Raw genomic sequence first — 14,025 nt, 5'->3', positions numbered from 1 at the left:
GGACACCTGGGTTGTCTTCCCCCAGACAGGAGCAGAGCTAGGACTTCAAGGGGAGTGGGGAGGCAACCCGCCCCCCCATGGGTGCAGCTTGGCACGGATGGGACCAAGTCCATGTTTTGGGGGGGGGTGAGCCCCCCTTATGCAAATGACCCAGACTGTGGGCCGACAGCAGCTCTCTATGGTGGCTGGCACAGGACAAACGTTGCTGAGCCCAGGCGTCCAAGTCCACAGCCTGCCCTGTGCCTGGACACCTGCGTTTGCTCTCCCAGTTACAGCCAGGGCCCACCTTGCCTGGGGTCCCTGCAGGATGTGGGTGCCCTTGACCAGCTCTGAGCTGCGCCCGGGAGCCTGGGTTCCTGGGTGGGACAGGCAATGCTCCCTCTACGGTTTAGCAATCCTGGCTGGGAGGGCGGGGCTATCTCTGTGTCCACCTCTTCCTGCTCCTGCAGCAGCCTGTGCCTGGCTTGGGGCAGGGGGCGAGCAGCCAGGTGCCCAGGTGGTCAGCACTGCCCACCACCCCCAGGCTGGCACCAGGGTTAAGGCAGCCCAGCCCACCTATTTTCCTGGGAGCCAATCAGGAGCGTGGAGTGTAGGTTGTTTGCCTATTTAAAGGAACCGTTTCCTACCACATCCTCTCAATGATTGGGGGGTGTCCCAGACCCCTGGGGTCCCAGCCCAGCTTGGGCGAGGAATAGACTAGATGCCTGGGTGGGTTCCCTGTCCCCTCCACCCCCTGCCTGTCCAGCCCTTGCTCCCAAGCATCTGCCCCCTCCCCCGGACCCAGCGGGAACCCTGGAGTGGGACCCCAGACCCCCGGGGCAGAGACCCGAGACGGGTCCCACCCCCGCCCCCTAAGGTGCCCTGTGCCTTTAAGGCTGGGTGCCCAGCCCCACGCCCCGCCCCCTAGCCGGACCGTTAAAGGGGCCGCGCACCTAGGGCTCGCAGCAGCCCCGGCACCATGTGGGCGAGTGGCAGCCGCCTGGGCCCGAGCCTGGCCGCACTGGGCCCGATCCGGACCCGGCCCTACTGCGCCCGCCAGGCTCAGCGCCGCGGGGTCATCTTCCGCCAGGTGCGGGGCGGGCTCGGGCCCTGGCCCTGGCCTTCCCGGGGGGGGATCTGCCTTCCCTCCCCGTGCAAAGCGGGGGCGCGGGCTGCCTTCCTGGTTCGGGACGGGACGGGACGGGGTGGAGCCTGGGCGGCCGCGCCTGCATCGGACCTTGGCCGCCTGGGCCCGATCCCGGCGGTGAACGGGCCAGGGGGGCACCCAGGGGTCCTGACCCCCGCCTCCCCCCTGCCCCGCAGCTGTTCGAGCCGCGCTCCTGCACCTTCACCTACCTGCTGGGCGACGCGCGCTCCCGCCAGGCGCTGCTGCTCGACCCCGTGCTCGAGACCGCGCGGCGCGACGCCGCCCTCGTGCGTGACCTGGGGCTGGAGCTGCGCTACGCGGGTGCGCGCCGGGGGCCCGATCCCTGGGCCTGATGCGGGGGGTGGTCCTGGGGGCCCATGCTGGGACGGGACGGGACGGGATGGGACGGGACGGGGGGCTGGGGGCAGCAACACAATCCCGGGAGTCCTGGGACCTGGAACCCCAATGCACCCCTTGACCTAGTCCTGGGAGTGAGGGCTGGAGGGTCCCTGAGATACAGGGGTGGGGCAGGGGCACAATCCTGGAGGGGTGGCCCTGGGGGTACCTGATCCTGGGTGGCCCCATCCTGTGACGGGGACAGGGGAGGATCTGGGCCTGGGTGCAGGATCCCAGTCCCTGGGCCTGCTCCTGAGGGGTGGGGAGGAGGGTCCTGGGATGGAGGAGCCCCGATCCAGGAGTCTGGGTGCAGGGACCTGATCCTGGGGGCAGGGGGGATGGTCCTGGGGGGCCCTATCCTGCCACTGGGGGCAGCAGGGGTCGGGGTGGCAGATCTGGGGGTCCTGGGGCATGGGTTCTCGCAATCCCAGAGGACTGCGCGTTGGACATGCTGGGTCCTTGGGCCTGATCCTGACTGTGCTCTGCGCCCCCCCCCCAGTGAACACCCACTGCCATGCCGACCACGTGACCGGCTCAGGGCTCCTGCGCCGCCTGCTCCCGCCCTGCCGCAGTGTCATCGCCCGTGACAGCGGTGCCGCCGCCGACCTGCTGCTGCGCCACGGCGACACCCTGCACCTCGGCGACCTTGTGAGTGTCCTGGACACCCGGGTCCCCTCTGCGGGGCTCAGCCCCAATGCCTGGGGCCTGTGTCCCCATCTCTTGGGCTCGGCCGGCCGGGTGAGAGGAGCGGGGACTTGGACACCTGGGTGCTCTGCACCTGCCGGAAGGGGGGGCTCACGCACCTGGGCTCTTTACCCACGTCCCGGACGGCAAAGGGGGAAACTGAGTCTAGGCCAGGGGTGGAGCTCCAACGCCTGGGTTCATGCCCAGCTTTTGGGTAGCTGGGCCGCCTGGGCTCTCTCCAGCTCTGGGGGGCAGTGGGGGGTGGATGGGGTGCCCGGATTCCTGGGTTCCCTGTCCCACTGCCCCCGCCTCCCCCCCAGACGCTGGAGGCACGGGCCACACCGGGGCACACCCCTGGGTGCCTGACCTTCGTGCTGGACGACCAGAGCATGGCCTTCACGGGGGACGCGCTGCTCGTGCGGGGCTGCGGCCGCACCGACTTCCAGCAGGGTGCGCGCCCGGACACCTGGGTTCTGGTGGGGGGGCCGGGGGTGAGAGCAAGGGGGTCTGGGAGCCCGCCCCCCTGGGTTGTCTCCTAGAGAGGGTTTATGGAGGTTATGTTGGGGGGGGGGGGTGAAGGGACCCTAGGGGAGTTACTATGGGAACCGGCTTCCTTAGATGCAGTGGGTTGCCACAGGCTCCTCCCCTCCTCAGTTGCTGTGGGAACAGCCAGGGTATCCCTCTAGGTGTCCCTGGGCCAGGTTGTCATGGGGACAGTGTGGGATTCCCCCAGCCACAGGGGCTTAACTCCAGGGCAGGCTCCTAAGTTGCCATGGCGATGGACTCCTAGGCCCAGCCCTACCAACAGAGAACAGTGGGGTTTCCGGGGATCCCTGGGTACCCCTGCTTGTCACTGTGGCAACAGGGGCATCTCAGATTGGGGGGGGCTGATGGTTGCTGTGGGGATTGCGGGGCACTTTCTCCATGGCAACCAGCCCCCCCTCGCCCCAGCAGGCTGTGCAGCCACCCTGTACCGCTCGGTGCACGAGCAGATCTTCACCCTCCCTGAGGACTGCCTGCTCTACCCGGCCCACGACTACAATGGTGGGGGGTCTTGGCTGAGCCTGGGGGGTCCTTAGGGGTTTTGGGTGGACCGGTACAGGCCCTAGGCGGCCTCTAAGGGTCTGGGAGGGTTCCCTAGAGGGTTCCCGCAGACGCTTGGGAGGCTACAGGGTCCCTAAGGGCTTTGGGGGGGCAGGGGGGTCCCTAGGGTTTTGAGGGGAGTTGGGAGGGTCCTTAGAGGCTTAGGGAGCCATGGAAGTTTCTGGGGGGTCCCTGGGGGGTTGGGGGCAAGGGAGGGCCCCTCAGGGCTTGGGGGGCTGGGAGGACCATAGAGGGTGGGGGTGGGGGGGTCCCTGATGGCCTTGACGGATGCTGCAGGGTCCCTAGAGAGCGGGGGAGTCCCTGGGTGGGGGTGTAAAAGGGCTGGGAGGGGGGCTGGGGTCCCTGGGGGGTGAGAGTGGGCGGGGGTGTCCTTAGGGACTTGTGCTGGCTGGGGGGTTAATGGGGGTGCCTAGGGGCTTGGGGGGGCTAGGGGATCCCTGGGGGCTTGGGGGTGAGCTGGGAAATCCCTAAGGGACTTGGGTGGCTCTCAAAGTTTTGTGGGGTCCTTGGGGGGTTGAGGGCCTGGGTGTCCCTAAGGGACTTGGGGGACAGTGGGCTGTCTTGGACTGGGGGGGGGGGTCCCTTGGGGACCTGGCCCCCCGCCCTAAGCCCCGCCCCCCCAGGCCACTCGGTGACGTCAGTGGGGGAGGAGCGGACCCTGAACCCGCGCCTGACGCTGTCGCTTGAGGCCTTCGTGGAGCTGATGAACAACCTCAACCTGCCCAAGCCCGAGCACATCGGTGCGCCCGGACCCCGCGGGGGGGGGGGGGGGGCGGGGCCGCGAGCCCGGGGCCGCGCTAACCTCCGCGCTCTCCCTCTTCCCCGCAGACATCGCCGTCCCCGCCAACCTCAAGTGCGGCATCCAGGACCCCCCGCCGGCCTAGCCCCGCCCACTATGCCTTGGCCCCGCCCCCTCGCTGATGATTTAACCCCTGCCGTGCCGCGGCCTTGCACTCCGGCTCCCATGGCAGCTGCCCCCCCCCCCGCTGCCTGCCTGCCTTGGGGGCCGCCGCCACCACCCCCCCGTCATGAACTGTGAGGACCAGGGCCTGTCACCCGCGGAACCCGTGTCCGGACTCCCACGCATGGACACCCCGCAAAAAAGAAGGCCCCAGGCATCCGGGCTCCCCTTGGGGAACCGCGGACTGAGCCCCTTGTCTGCCCGCGGGGCCCCAGTTGCCCCCCCAGCCGTGGGGGTCCTAGTTGCCCCCCGGGGGCAGCTGCCTCCCCCTCCCCCCACGTGATTGTCTCAGAGCATCAATAAAGGCGCGTTCCTCCGACCAGTCTCCTCGCGTGGGGCGGGGGCGGGGGCGGGGCTGGGGCTGGGGCTGGGGCTGCCCCTGTCCCGGGGGGCGCTGTGCCGGGCTGGGCCCCGCCCTGTCCAGATGCCCCGGGGCTGCCCGGAGCCCGGCTGCGTCCCGCGGGGCGGGGGGGGGCGGACGCCTGGGCTCTCTCCCCGCCCTGGGCGGGGCCCGGCGCCTCCGGGCAGCGTCGGGATCTGCCGAGACCTGCCGGGGCGGCCCCGTGGGAAGGGGGAAACTGAGGCAGGGATCGCTGGAGCCTGGGCGTCCGTCCGGGCCCCACGCCGCGCCCGCTCCCTCCCCCTCCCCCTCCCCCTCCCGCGCTGGAGGGGTCCGGCGCCCGCGGCGCGCAGCGGTTGCTCAACGCGAGACACTCCCGAGCGGCGGTGGGGGGGGGGCGGTTTCGGGCCGCCGTGCCACGGGGGCGGGGCCGGACACCTGGGTTCCTCGTGACGTAGGCGGCCCCGGGGCGCTGATGTCACAGGTGCTCCGGGAAGGCGCCGCCCGGCTCGGCCCGGGGGTGCTGGGACGGCGCTGGGCCCCGCAGACGGGTGAGTGGGGTGGGGGCTCCTCATTCCCCCGACCCCCACCCCGCTTTTTCCTCCAGCCCCCGAAGGGTTAAAGTCCCCCCGACCTGGGCACGCCGTGGGGGGGGAGGGTCCCTGTTACACCCGGCTCTGATGCCCCACCCCAGAGTCAGCTGCATCTCCGGGCAGGGGCCTTGACCCCGGGGCTTCCCCCGGCCCCAGGGGTCACAACCTCCCCAGCCCCGGGGCCTGGCAGGCGTTGGGGAGGCTGGGTCAGGGCCCGGGGTCGCACCAGGATCTGGCTCCCGAGACTTCTTCCTGTTGAGTTTCACTGGTGTAAAGGCCATGAAATGGGTAGGGCTTGGAAATGCGTCCACTTCTGGGGCGGGGCATAATGGGGCCCCTGAGATGCAGCTGGTTCTGGGGCAGGGTGTCACGGCTCTGCATAACAAGTCATCTGGGGTGGGCATCACGAGTGGGTATCGCAGGCCCCGAGGTGCAGCTGGCTCTGGGGCGTGTCAGGGCTGGGGGTAACAAGACCCTGAAATGTGCCCAGCACTGGGGTGGGGCATCAGGCCTGGGCCTAACAGGGCCCTGAGATGTACCTGCCTCTGGGCTAGGGCATCATGGCTGGGTGTAACGGGATCCCTGGGATGTGGCTGTCTAAGACTGGGCATCAGGGCTGGGTGTAACAGGGCCCCAAAATGCAGCTGGCTCTGGAGGGGGGAAGTGCATGGCCAGGTATAACAGGTCCCATCTCCCACAGGCTGGGAGCTATGAAGCTGCAGGACCCCAAGCCTAGCCCCCGCTGTACCCAGGAGCTGGTTCCCCACAAGGGCAGGGCAACTGCCATGGCCCCTCTACTGCGGCCCCAGCCCGAGGGCGAGTCCCTGTCTTCCGATGAGGCCAGCAGCACCGATGGCCCCCAGGTCAGGGGCGAGGGGCCCAGATGCCTGGGTTCTCTGTGGGGGGGGGAGCAGGGGGGGCTGGGACACCGGACCCCTGGCTTCTCTCAGCTTGGAGAGGCTCAGAGCAGTGGGTGGAGGCCGGGCCCCGCTCCTCAGCTGTGGCTGTCTTGGGGGCTCACTGCTGGGTCTCCTCCCCTTCTCTGCCCCCAGGCCAAGAGCTCAGAGCTGGACCTGCGGATCTCAGACCTGCAGCACCAGGCACAGGGGATGAGCCTGGAGGTGGGAGCCCCCGCCAACAATCACAGAGACACCCCCCCCCACCCCTGCACCCCTCCCAAGACCCACCAAACCGGTCCCACCAGAGCCAGCCCAGCTGGGCAGGGTGGGGCTGACGCAGCCAGGGGCGGGGACCACACTGAGCCGAGCTCCCTGGATGCCTGGGTTCCCTCCCCAGGTCTTGCAGGGGGTTGGGGGCTGTGGGGGTGAGAAGGGGGAGGGGGCTGGGAGCCCAGACACCTGGGGTCCCTGGGAGGTTGGGGGCTGAGGGGTGAGAGCAGGGAGGGGTGGGAGCCTGGTTCTCTGGGGGGAGTACTGACACCCCCCCGCCCCCTCAGGAGGGGTGTCTTCGTCCAGACCAGGATCATCTCCGGCACCTCCGGCACGTCCTGGCTGAGACAGAGCAGCGGAGCTGGGCCCAGCACCTGGAGGTCAGCCCCTTTGCCCCCCTAGCATCCCACTGTGATTTGTAGCAGCCCCTTTCCTAGTTTTTTCCCAGCACCCATTGCTCTTCATTTACTTCCCCCTCCCCCCCCCCTTTGCTTTCACATGGAGGGGGTGGCAGCTTTCCCACAAATCTTGGATGCTTCCTGACTGCCTGAGCAGGAGGGGGGGGGTGTTGTGCATTTTAGGGACCCGGTAGTTTTGACCCCCCTTTCCTCACAGGACCAAGCCCGCCTGCAGGCCGAGCACCAGGGGGTGGAGGAGCTGCGCCAGCGGCTGCAGGAGGCCCAGACGCGCCTGGAGCAGGAACCCGAGAGCCTGCGAGAGCGCGGGGAGAGCCAGGTCCGGGAGGTACGGCCCAGCTGGGGAGCATAAACCAGGCTGGGGCAGCTCTGTATGGGCCATGTCTGCAGGGTGTCTGTCAGATCTGGGGGATATGAAGTGGGCTTAGGACAGCTCTATGTGGACCGGGGCTGGGATATATGGACTGAGGCCATCCTGTATGGACCGGAACGGGTATATGGACCAGTGTGGGGCAGATCTATATGGACTGGAGCTGGTGTGTATAGACTTGCGTTCAGACCTATAGACCAAGCTGGGGCACCTTTGTATGGACTAGAGAAGCATTATATGGATCGCGGCTGAGCTAGCCTTGTATGGACCAGGTCTGGGATATATATAGGCCAGGCTAAGGCAGCTTTGTATGGACTGGGGAAGGGTTATATGGACCAGACTAGGGCAGCTCTGTATGAACTGGAGCTGGGGTGTATGGACCAGGGAAGGGTTATATGGACTGGGTCTAGGGTATATGAACAAGGCTGGAGCAGCTCTGTATGGATCAGAACCAGGGTGTATAGACCAGGGTTTGGGGATATGGACCAGGATGGGGCAGCTTTGTATGGACTGGGGCTGGGGTAATCCTATATAGACTGGGGCCCAGGTATATGGACCAGGCTAGAGCACCTCTATATGGACTAGAGTTGGGGTGCATAGACCAGGGTTTGGGGGTATAGACCAGACTGGGGCAGCTCCATATGGACTAGAGAAGGGTTGTATGGACCTGGGGTTGGAGCAGCCCTGTATGGACCAGGGATAGGGGGTATGGACAAGACAGGCAGTTCCATATAGACAAGGGATGGGCTATACGGCCTGTTCTGGGGCCCAGGGCAGCTCTGTATGAGCCAGAGCAGGCTTATATGGACCAGGCTAGCCCCTGCCCTTCCCCCTCCCCAGGCCTCGGAGCTGCTGGAGACGGCTCTGAAGCGCTTTGAGGACCTGGAGTTCCAGCAGCTGGAGCGTGAGAGCCGGCGCGAGGAGGAGCGGGAGGCAGCCAGTGCGGCCTTGGCCTGTGAGATCGCCCGGCTCCAGCGCACGGTGAGCTGGACCCAACCCTGTCTTCCCTCTCCCAAGCTGGGACCTGGAGGCTCAGTCCAGGGACCAAGGGGATCCAGCTCCAGGGTTTCCCCCCTCTCCCAGGCCAAGGATCCAGGACTCTGGTCTGGGGGCCGCTGGGATCCAGCTCCAGTCTTCCCCTGAGACCCAGGGACTCCGGTCCAGGGGCTATTGTGATCCAGTCCTAGGTCTTCCCTGGGCCCCAGGGCAAGGACCTAACCTCTCAGCTCTGGTCCAGTGCCTCCGGGGGGCTCCAGCTCCGGGTTTTCCCCATGACCCCATTCCGGAGGGGCTGCGATCCAGCCCTGGGTTTTCTCCGTCTCCCAGAGCCCATTCCCAGGGGTCCAGCTCCAGGGGGAGGCTGGGAGCAGGGGCTAACTCCAGTCCAGTGCCTGGAGGACTCCAGCTCTGGGTTTTCCCCACCTGGGGGCACCTGTACCTCATCCCTCTCCCTCTCCCTTCAGAGGACAATGCAGCAGCAGGAGCAGAAGGAAAAGCCTGAGGGACGCAGGATGGTGAGGAGCCCCTGGCCAGCAGAAGAAGACCCAGGCATCTGGGACTCCCTCTAGCTCTCAAATGGGGAGAAAACCCAGGTGTCGGGGGTCCCCCTGCTTCTACTCCCCAGCCCTGAAACAGGGAGGGAACCCAGGCATCCGGGACACCCCCTGCTCTCACCCCCTAGCCTCCAAACGGGGAGAGAACCCAGGTGTCTGGGCCCCCTTGACTCCCCCTCTGCTTTGCCCTAGGAGAAGACCCAGCTGCTGCCCCCAGGGGATTCCCCCAGGATTGGGACCGGGGACCCCTCCAGCGACACCACCCAGGAGCTCACCAAGGTAATGTCTGCCCAGGTGCCTGGGTCCTCTGTTTGCTGCAGCTGGGGGGCAGGGTTTGGCAGTATCTGGGGCAAGGGTGGGCAAAATGCAGCCTGTGGGCCGCATGCAGCCCCCTCGGGCCATTGTATCCAGCCCACGGGGCCCCTAAAAAATTTAGAAAATTAGTATTTATCCGCCCCTGGCTGCCTGTCATGCGGCCCTCGATGGCTTGCCAAAACTCAGTAAGCGGCCCTCCGCCTGAAATAATTGCCTGCCTGTGGGGTGTTGGGTATTTGGACACCCAGCGCCAGTGGTAGGGTGGGGACAGAGATGCCTGGGTTCCCTTCCCACTCAGTCGTAGGTTTACTGGCTTAGATTTGCCCAGACGCCTGTGTTCTTTGCCCCTGGTATGGGGTGGGGGGCAGGGGCCCGGATGCCTGGGTTCTCTTCTTTCCCCCTGGTAAGGAAATGAGGGCTAAGGGGTGGGGGCTAGAGCCAGGAGGGGCTGAGTGCCTGTGCACCTGGGCTCTTTCCCTGCTCTGGGAAGGAAATAGGTGGTGGGGTAGAGGCGAGAGCCCGGACACCTGGGTCCTCTGCCGTCTCTCGGCACCCATGTGTGTCTGTGTCTCCGCAGCTCATGTTCACGCAGCGCACAGACCGGCGTCTCATCGTGCTCGGTGCGGGGCCCCTGTTCACTGTCCGCAGCTCCGTCCAGGTCCGTCAGGGGAAGGGATCTAGTCCAGGGGTGGGGCTTATCCTGGGGCGGAGCTAGCACCCCCCACCCCCATGGGGGCTTGGCTTTCCTGTCTGAGGGTGGGGCTTAACTCCGGTGGGTGGGGCTTAGCTACACCTCGCCTTCTAACCCCCTCCCTCTTCCTCCCCACCCCCAGGGCTCCATTGGACTCCAGAGGTCCGGGAGCCTCCCCCGTCGCCGTGGAGACCGGCCATCCCCCCGCGTCGCCCAGCGCCCCCTTTCTCTCCATGGCAATGGTATTTGGGCAGGGGATTGGACACCCCATTTCCCTGTGGGAGGCGGGTAATTTTGTAACCCCTTCATCTTGTATTTTTTTCTTGCCCCCTTCCTTCCCCCCAGAAGTGTTGAACCCAGGTGTCCGGGTCTTGCAAAGCGAGGGAGGGGCTAATGACGGGGGCGGCCGGAGGACTGACTTGGCCCCTTACAGGTGAGATCTGCCCCTGCCCCTCCCTCTCCCCCCCTCCCCCCCCCCGTGCTGACCCTCTTGACCCCCCAGCAGTCTGGAATCGTGCGTGGCTCAATTGGCCGAGATGGAGCGAAGGGTCCAGGAAGCCATGGCTGAGCGCGAGAGGCTGCTGCAGGCCCGGGTAAGAACCCGGGAGTCCGGGCCCTGTCCTGTGCCAGCCCCCAGCCCCCTTTTGGAGCAAGGAGAGAACCCCAGCACCCCCCCCACCCCCCACCCCTCAATCTCAGTCTCAGTCCTAGAGTTGCTATGCAAAGAAAATATTTTTCACTAACGTTTTGCTGATGTGTTTACTGACATGTCTTTATAGACGCACATATTATATCCTATCAATATCGCCCTTTTGCCTGGTTTTAAATAATAGCGTCAAGGTCAGGGTCAAACTCAGGGGTTTAATACCAATCATAGTTTGTGTATGTGGGTATGTGTATGTCTAAGTGTATTAGTTAGTGTAACCCCCCCCCCCCAAAAAAAAAAAACAAAAAAAAAATCTTTTTCATTTAAAAATAGAAGTTGGTTGCTGGTAAGAAAAGGTTTATCTTTGAAAACCAAACTTTAATTTTCTTAGTTAAAAAAAATGTGTTGGTAAAAGTAATGGATGTGGGTAAAAAGTTTGGATCTCAGTTTAAAAAAAAAAAAGCCATCCACTTGTCAGTGAAAAAGGACAGGTGTCAGTTAAAAAAAAAAAAAAAAAAAAAAAAAAAAGTTGGTAAAATGTTTGGCGGGGTTAAAAAAAAAAAAAAAGTTGTCTAAAACAAAACTTAGGTTCTGGGTAAAAAATTGGGTTGGTCAAAAAGCAGCTTGGTTGTTGGGGGGGAATAAAAAAGGAGTTTTCGAGGGGAATGAATGAATAAATAAATAAATAAATAAATAACATTAAGAAGTACCAAAAAAAAGCTTGGTTGTCATTTAAAAAAAAAAAAAAAAGCATTAGTAGGAAAAAGAAAGTGGCTGGAATTTTCTTTGGGTGATTTCCCTCTACTCCCGACTCTGACACCCCCAGCTGGTGCAGCCCCATCCCCAGTTCTCATGTCCTACGCCCTCCACAGAGGTGTAATGAGCTTTCCTAGGACCTGGGTCAGGGGGGAGAAGGGGGAAATATCGCCCAGGCCCAGCCCCCCCAGCTCTGCCCCCCTGCCATCCCCATGATAGAGAGAGAACCCAGGTGCCCAGGCTCCCAGCCCCACTGCTTTGACCTATTACTCTCTAATGGTGATTGGTGGAGGGGGGTGGAGCCTGTAGCAAGCAAGGGGTGGGACTAAGTCTGAGTGGGTGGACATGGCTTAAACAGGAAATAGCCCCATAGGGGGAGGGACAGGGCCTACTCCCAGGTGCAGAAGGGGTGGTGCTATAGGGAGGGGGTCTTGTGGATGGGGCGGGGCTATGTAGAAGGGTCTAGTAGATGAGGACAGGGCTGGATCCCCACCTTGACCTCACCATCTTCCTTCTCAGGAAGCCAAGAAAGCTGCCCAGCAGGCCTCAAAACCCCCAGAGCTCCCGCCCCCTGCCAAGGTGAGGCTCCAGCCCCTTCCCCAGTTAACCCCTTGCTGTCTGGCCAGTGGTGCCCCTTGCTGGCCCAAACAGGGGAGGGCACAGGCCCCGCCCCCTCCTCTATGCACCCTTCACTACCCAATGGGGGAGGCAGGGGGGGAGGGGGTCCCAGGTCTCGTTAACCCCCTGGCTGCCTGGGCAGGGTGTTGCACCCCTGGATCTGCGGCGCCACCTAGAGGCCTTGGGGCACAGCGTGGAGACATGTGGAGACGTGCGGGTCTCAAGCCGAGCTTGCAAGGGCTTCCTGGTGAAGATGGGCGGACGCGTGAAGACCTGGCGCCGGCGCTGGTTCTGCTTCGACCGCCACAAGCGCCTGCTGGCATACTATGCTGGTGAGGGCCCCTCCCCCCCCCCCAAGTGTCCCCCACTCCTAACCTACAGCCTTCTGCCTCACCCTGGCCCATCCGGTGCCCCTCACTCCCGACCCGCACTCCCCTGCCTCCTCCTAGCCTGACCGGTGCCCCTCCACTCCCAGCCCGCAGCCCCCTGCCCGGCTAACTCCCCTGTTTTCTGCAGACAAGGAGGAGACAAAGCTGAAAGGCGTCATCTACTTCCAAGCCATCGAGGAGGTTTATTACGACCATCTTCGCAGCGCCTGGAAGGTGAGGGGGGTGGGGCATATCCTTGCCCCACCCCGCAGCTCCTGACTCTGCCCCCAAGGCTGGGGACCTGCCCCTATTGTCTGCCCATGAGGTTGGAAACCCCTTCCTCCCCCAGCACCAGGCTCTGCTCCCTTTATCCCTGAGATCCAGCTCCCTTAGGTCTTGGCTGTGTCCCTGTACCTACCTCCGCCTGCTAACCTCCTGCCTCCTCCCCTATCCCCTGACCATGCCCCTTGAGCTCAGGGACCCCTGAGACCAGGAACTCTGTTCCTCCAGTGCCACTTGTCTGTGAGACCCCACTCCCTCCGCGATCCTGGCTTCGCCTCCTCCGGCTCCTGACCCCGCCTCTTCCATGCCCCCTGCAGAGCCCCAACCCGGCCCTGACCTTCTGCGTGAAGACCTACGACCGCCTCTTCTGCCTGGTGGCCCCCAGCGCCGAGGCCATGCGCATCTGGATAGACGCCATCGTCACGGCCGCCGAGGAGAATGCCCGCTACTGACCCTGCCCCTGGCCGTGGCCGTGGCCCTGCCCCCAGATGTGGAACCCTGGCCTTGGCTCCACCCACTAAGGGAGGCAGAGGAAGCTGGAGTGTTGACATCTCCTCCAAGGGCGAGGCTCATTGGAGTCTCCAAGGGAGGGGGAGAGGCTAGAAACTTGGCCCCACCCTTGCTTGACTGCTGGTGGCAGAGAGGACACAAGGAGCTGAGTTGTTGAGTGTCTTCTCAGCCTGTTGCACCAATGGGAGGTGGGCTGGGTCCAGTCGGAGTGGAGTACCAATGAGGATGGATTGGACCAGTCAGAAGAGGTGGAAAGAGCTGGATCAATCCATGTACGAGCCAAGTGTTTCCCACCACTTGTCTTCTAGCTGGGTGTGAAATCTGACCAAGGAGGAGACCTGTCCTTACCGACCAATAGCAGAGCAGCTTGTGGGACTCTTCCTACCCAATTAGAGAAAGTGTGGAGGGATTCCTGGCCAATGGGAAGATAGAAGAACAGGCTCTGCCAGTCAGCACCAACCTGGACTTTTCTCCTTTCCAAGTAGAGGGGATGCTTTGCCCCAGGAGCCAGGGCGGCATCCCCTGCTGCAGTAATTCCCAATTGTGTATACCATGTCTATCGGCCCCTGCTCCCGTTTATTGGGGTGGGGGCAGGTCCCTCTGTCCCGGGCATGGTGCCCGCTGGGGGCCCTGGGTATTTATTACAGAGGTAACAGGGACCTGTGTCTGTCTGGTTTATTCCATTTCCTGCCACCCCCTGGCCCTGCTGGTGCCGCTCACTCCCAGCCTACAGCCCTGCACCCTGCTCCTTGTCCCAGTAGTGCTCCTCACTCCTGACCTGCAGCCCCTTGGCCAAAAGGGCTGCTCCCCTTCCTCCCCCAGCCATGATGGTCACCACCTGGGCCAAGGGGGCCAGTGTAAGGGCTAAGAGGGTTGCCCCCCAGGCCACAATGACCACTGCCTGGGCTAAGATGACCACCAAGCCTGTTGCCATACTTGGCATGGCTAGTGGCTTGGGGACACGGACAACTACCCCCATGACAACCACAGCAGTGTCAGCACCCGTGAGACAAGGAGGCCAAGGGGCGGGGAGCTAGCTGTGGGCCCTACCAGAGCTGGAGAGAGCTCAAGTGTCCACAGGTCCTTGCCCTCGCCACCCCCGAGACACGGACGAGTTCGGGTGGCCG

General features: G+C 63.8%; 2 protein-coding genes across 7 annotated transcripts; both read left to right on the top strand.

Moving 5' to 3' along the window:
* The first annotated feature begins 37 nt into the window (after nucleotides 1-37).
* On the top strand, nucleotides 38-4,590 carry ETHE1 (ETHE1 persulfide dioxygenase). 2 transcript variants are annotated; one of them, XM_059718630.1, is made up of 7 exons: nucleotides 38-589; nucleotides 1,303-1,447; nucleotides 2,022-2,170; nucleotides 2,527-2,656; nucleotides 3,161-3,250; nucleotides 3,934-4,050; nucleotides 4,139-4,590. In XM_059718630.1, exons 1-7 carry the CDS (start codon nucleotides 140-142, stop codon nucleotides 4,192-4,194), a joined length of 1,137 nt encoding a protein of 378 aa, XP_059574613.1. In that variant the 5' UTR covers nucleotides 38-139; the 3' UTR covers nucleotides 4,195-4,590. The 2 variants fall into 2 exon arrangements, with proteins under 2 accessions (XP_059574613.1, XP_014450214.1); XM_014594728.3 differs by lacking the exon at nucleotides 38-589 and adding an exon at nucleotides 611-1,069.
* Nucleotides 4,591-4,673: 83 nt separating this feature from the next.
* PHLDB3 (pleckstrin homology like domain family B member 3) lies at nucleotides 4,674-13,557 on the top strand. 5 transcript variants are annotated; one of them, XM_059718625.1, is made up of 16 exons: nucleotides 4,674-4,997; nucleotides 5,905-6,067; nucleotides 6,257-6,325; nucleotides 6,661-6,753; nucleotides 6,989-7,117; nucleotides 8,000-8,140; nucleotides 8,623-8,673; nucleotides 8,905-8,991; nucleotides 9,605-9,685; nucleotides 9,861-9,960; nucleotides 10,067-10,151; nucleotides 10,221-10,311; nucleotides 11,640-11,699; nucleotides 11,881-12,070; nucleotides 12,255-12,340; nucleotides 12,706-13,557. In XM_059718625.1, exons 1-16 carry the CDS (start codon nucleotides 4,696-4,698, stop codon nucleotides 12,838-12,840), a joined length of 1,863 nt encoding a protein of 620 aa, XP_059574608.1. In that variant the 5' UTR covers nucleotides 4,674-4,695; the 3' UTR covers nucleotides 12,841-13,557. The 5 variants fall into 5 exon arrangements, with proteins under 5 accessions (XP_059574608.1, XP_059574609.1, XP_059574607.1 ...); XM_059718626.1 differs by having other exon boundaries at nucleotides 4,675-4,997; nucleotides 6,989-7,108; nucleotides 10,064-10,151; XM_059718624.1 differs by having other exon boundaries at nucleotides 4,676-4,997; nucleotides 10,064-10,151; nucleotides 10,224-10,311.
* The last annotated feature ends 468 nt before the right edge of the window (nucleotides 13,558-14,025 follow it).

The sequence above is a fragment of the Alligator mississippiensis genome, chromosome 15 (genome assembly GCF_030867095.1).
Source record: "Alligator mississippiensis isolate rAllMis1 chromosome 15, rAllMis1, whole genome shotgun sequence".
NCBI classification, from domain to species: domain Eukaryota; kingdom Metazoa; phylum Chordata; order Crocodylia; family Alligatoridae; genus Alligator; species Alligator mississippiensis.
The sequence above is the reverse complement of the archived record's forward strand: the minus strand, read 5'-3'. Positions and strand labels throughout refer to the sequence as shown.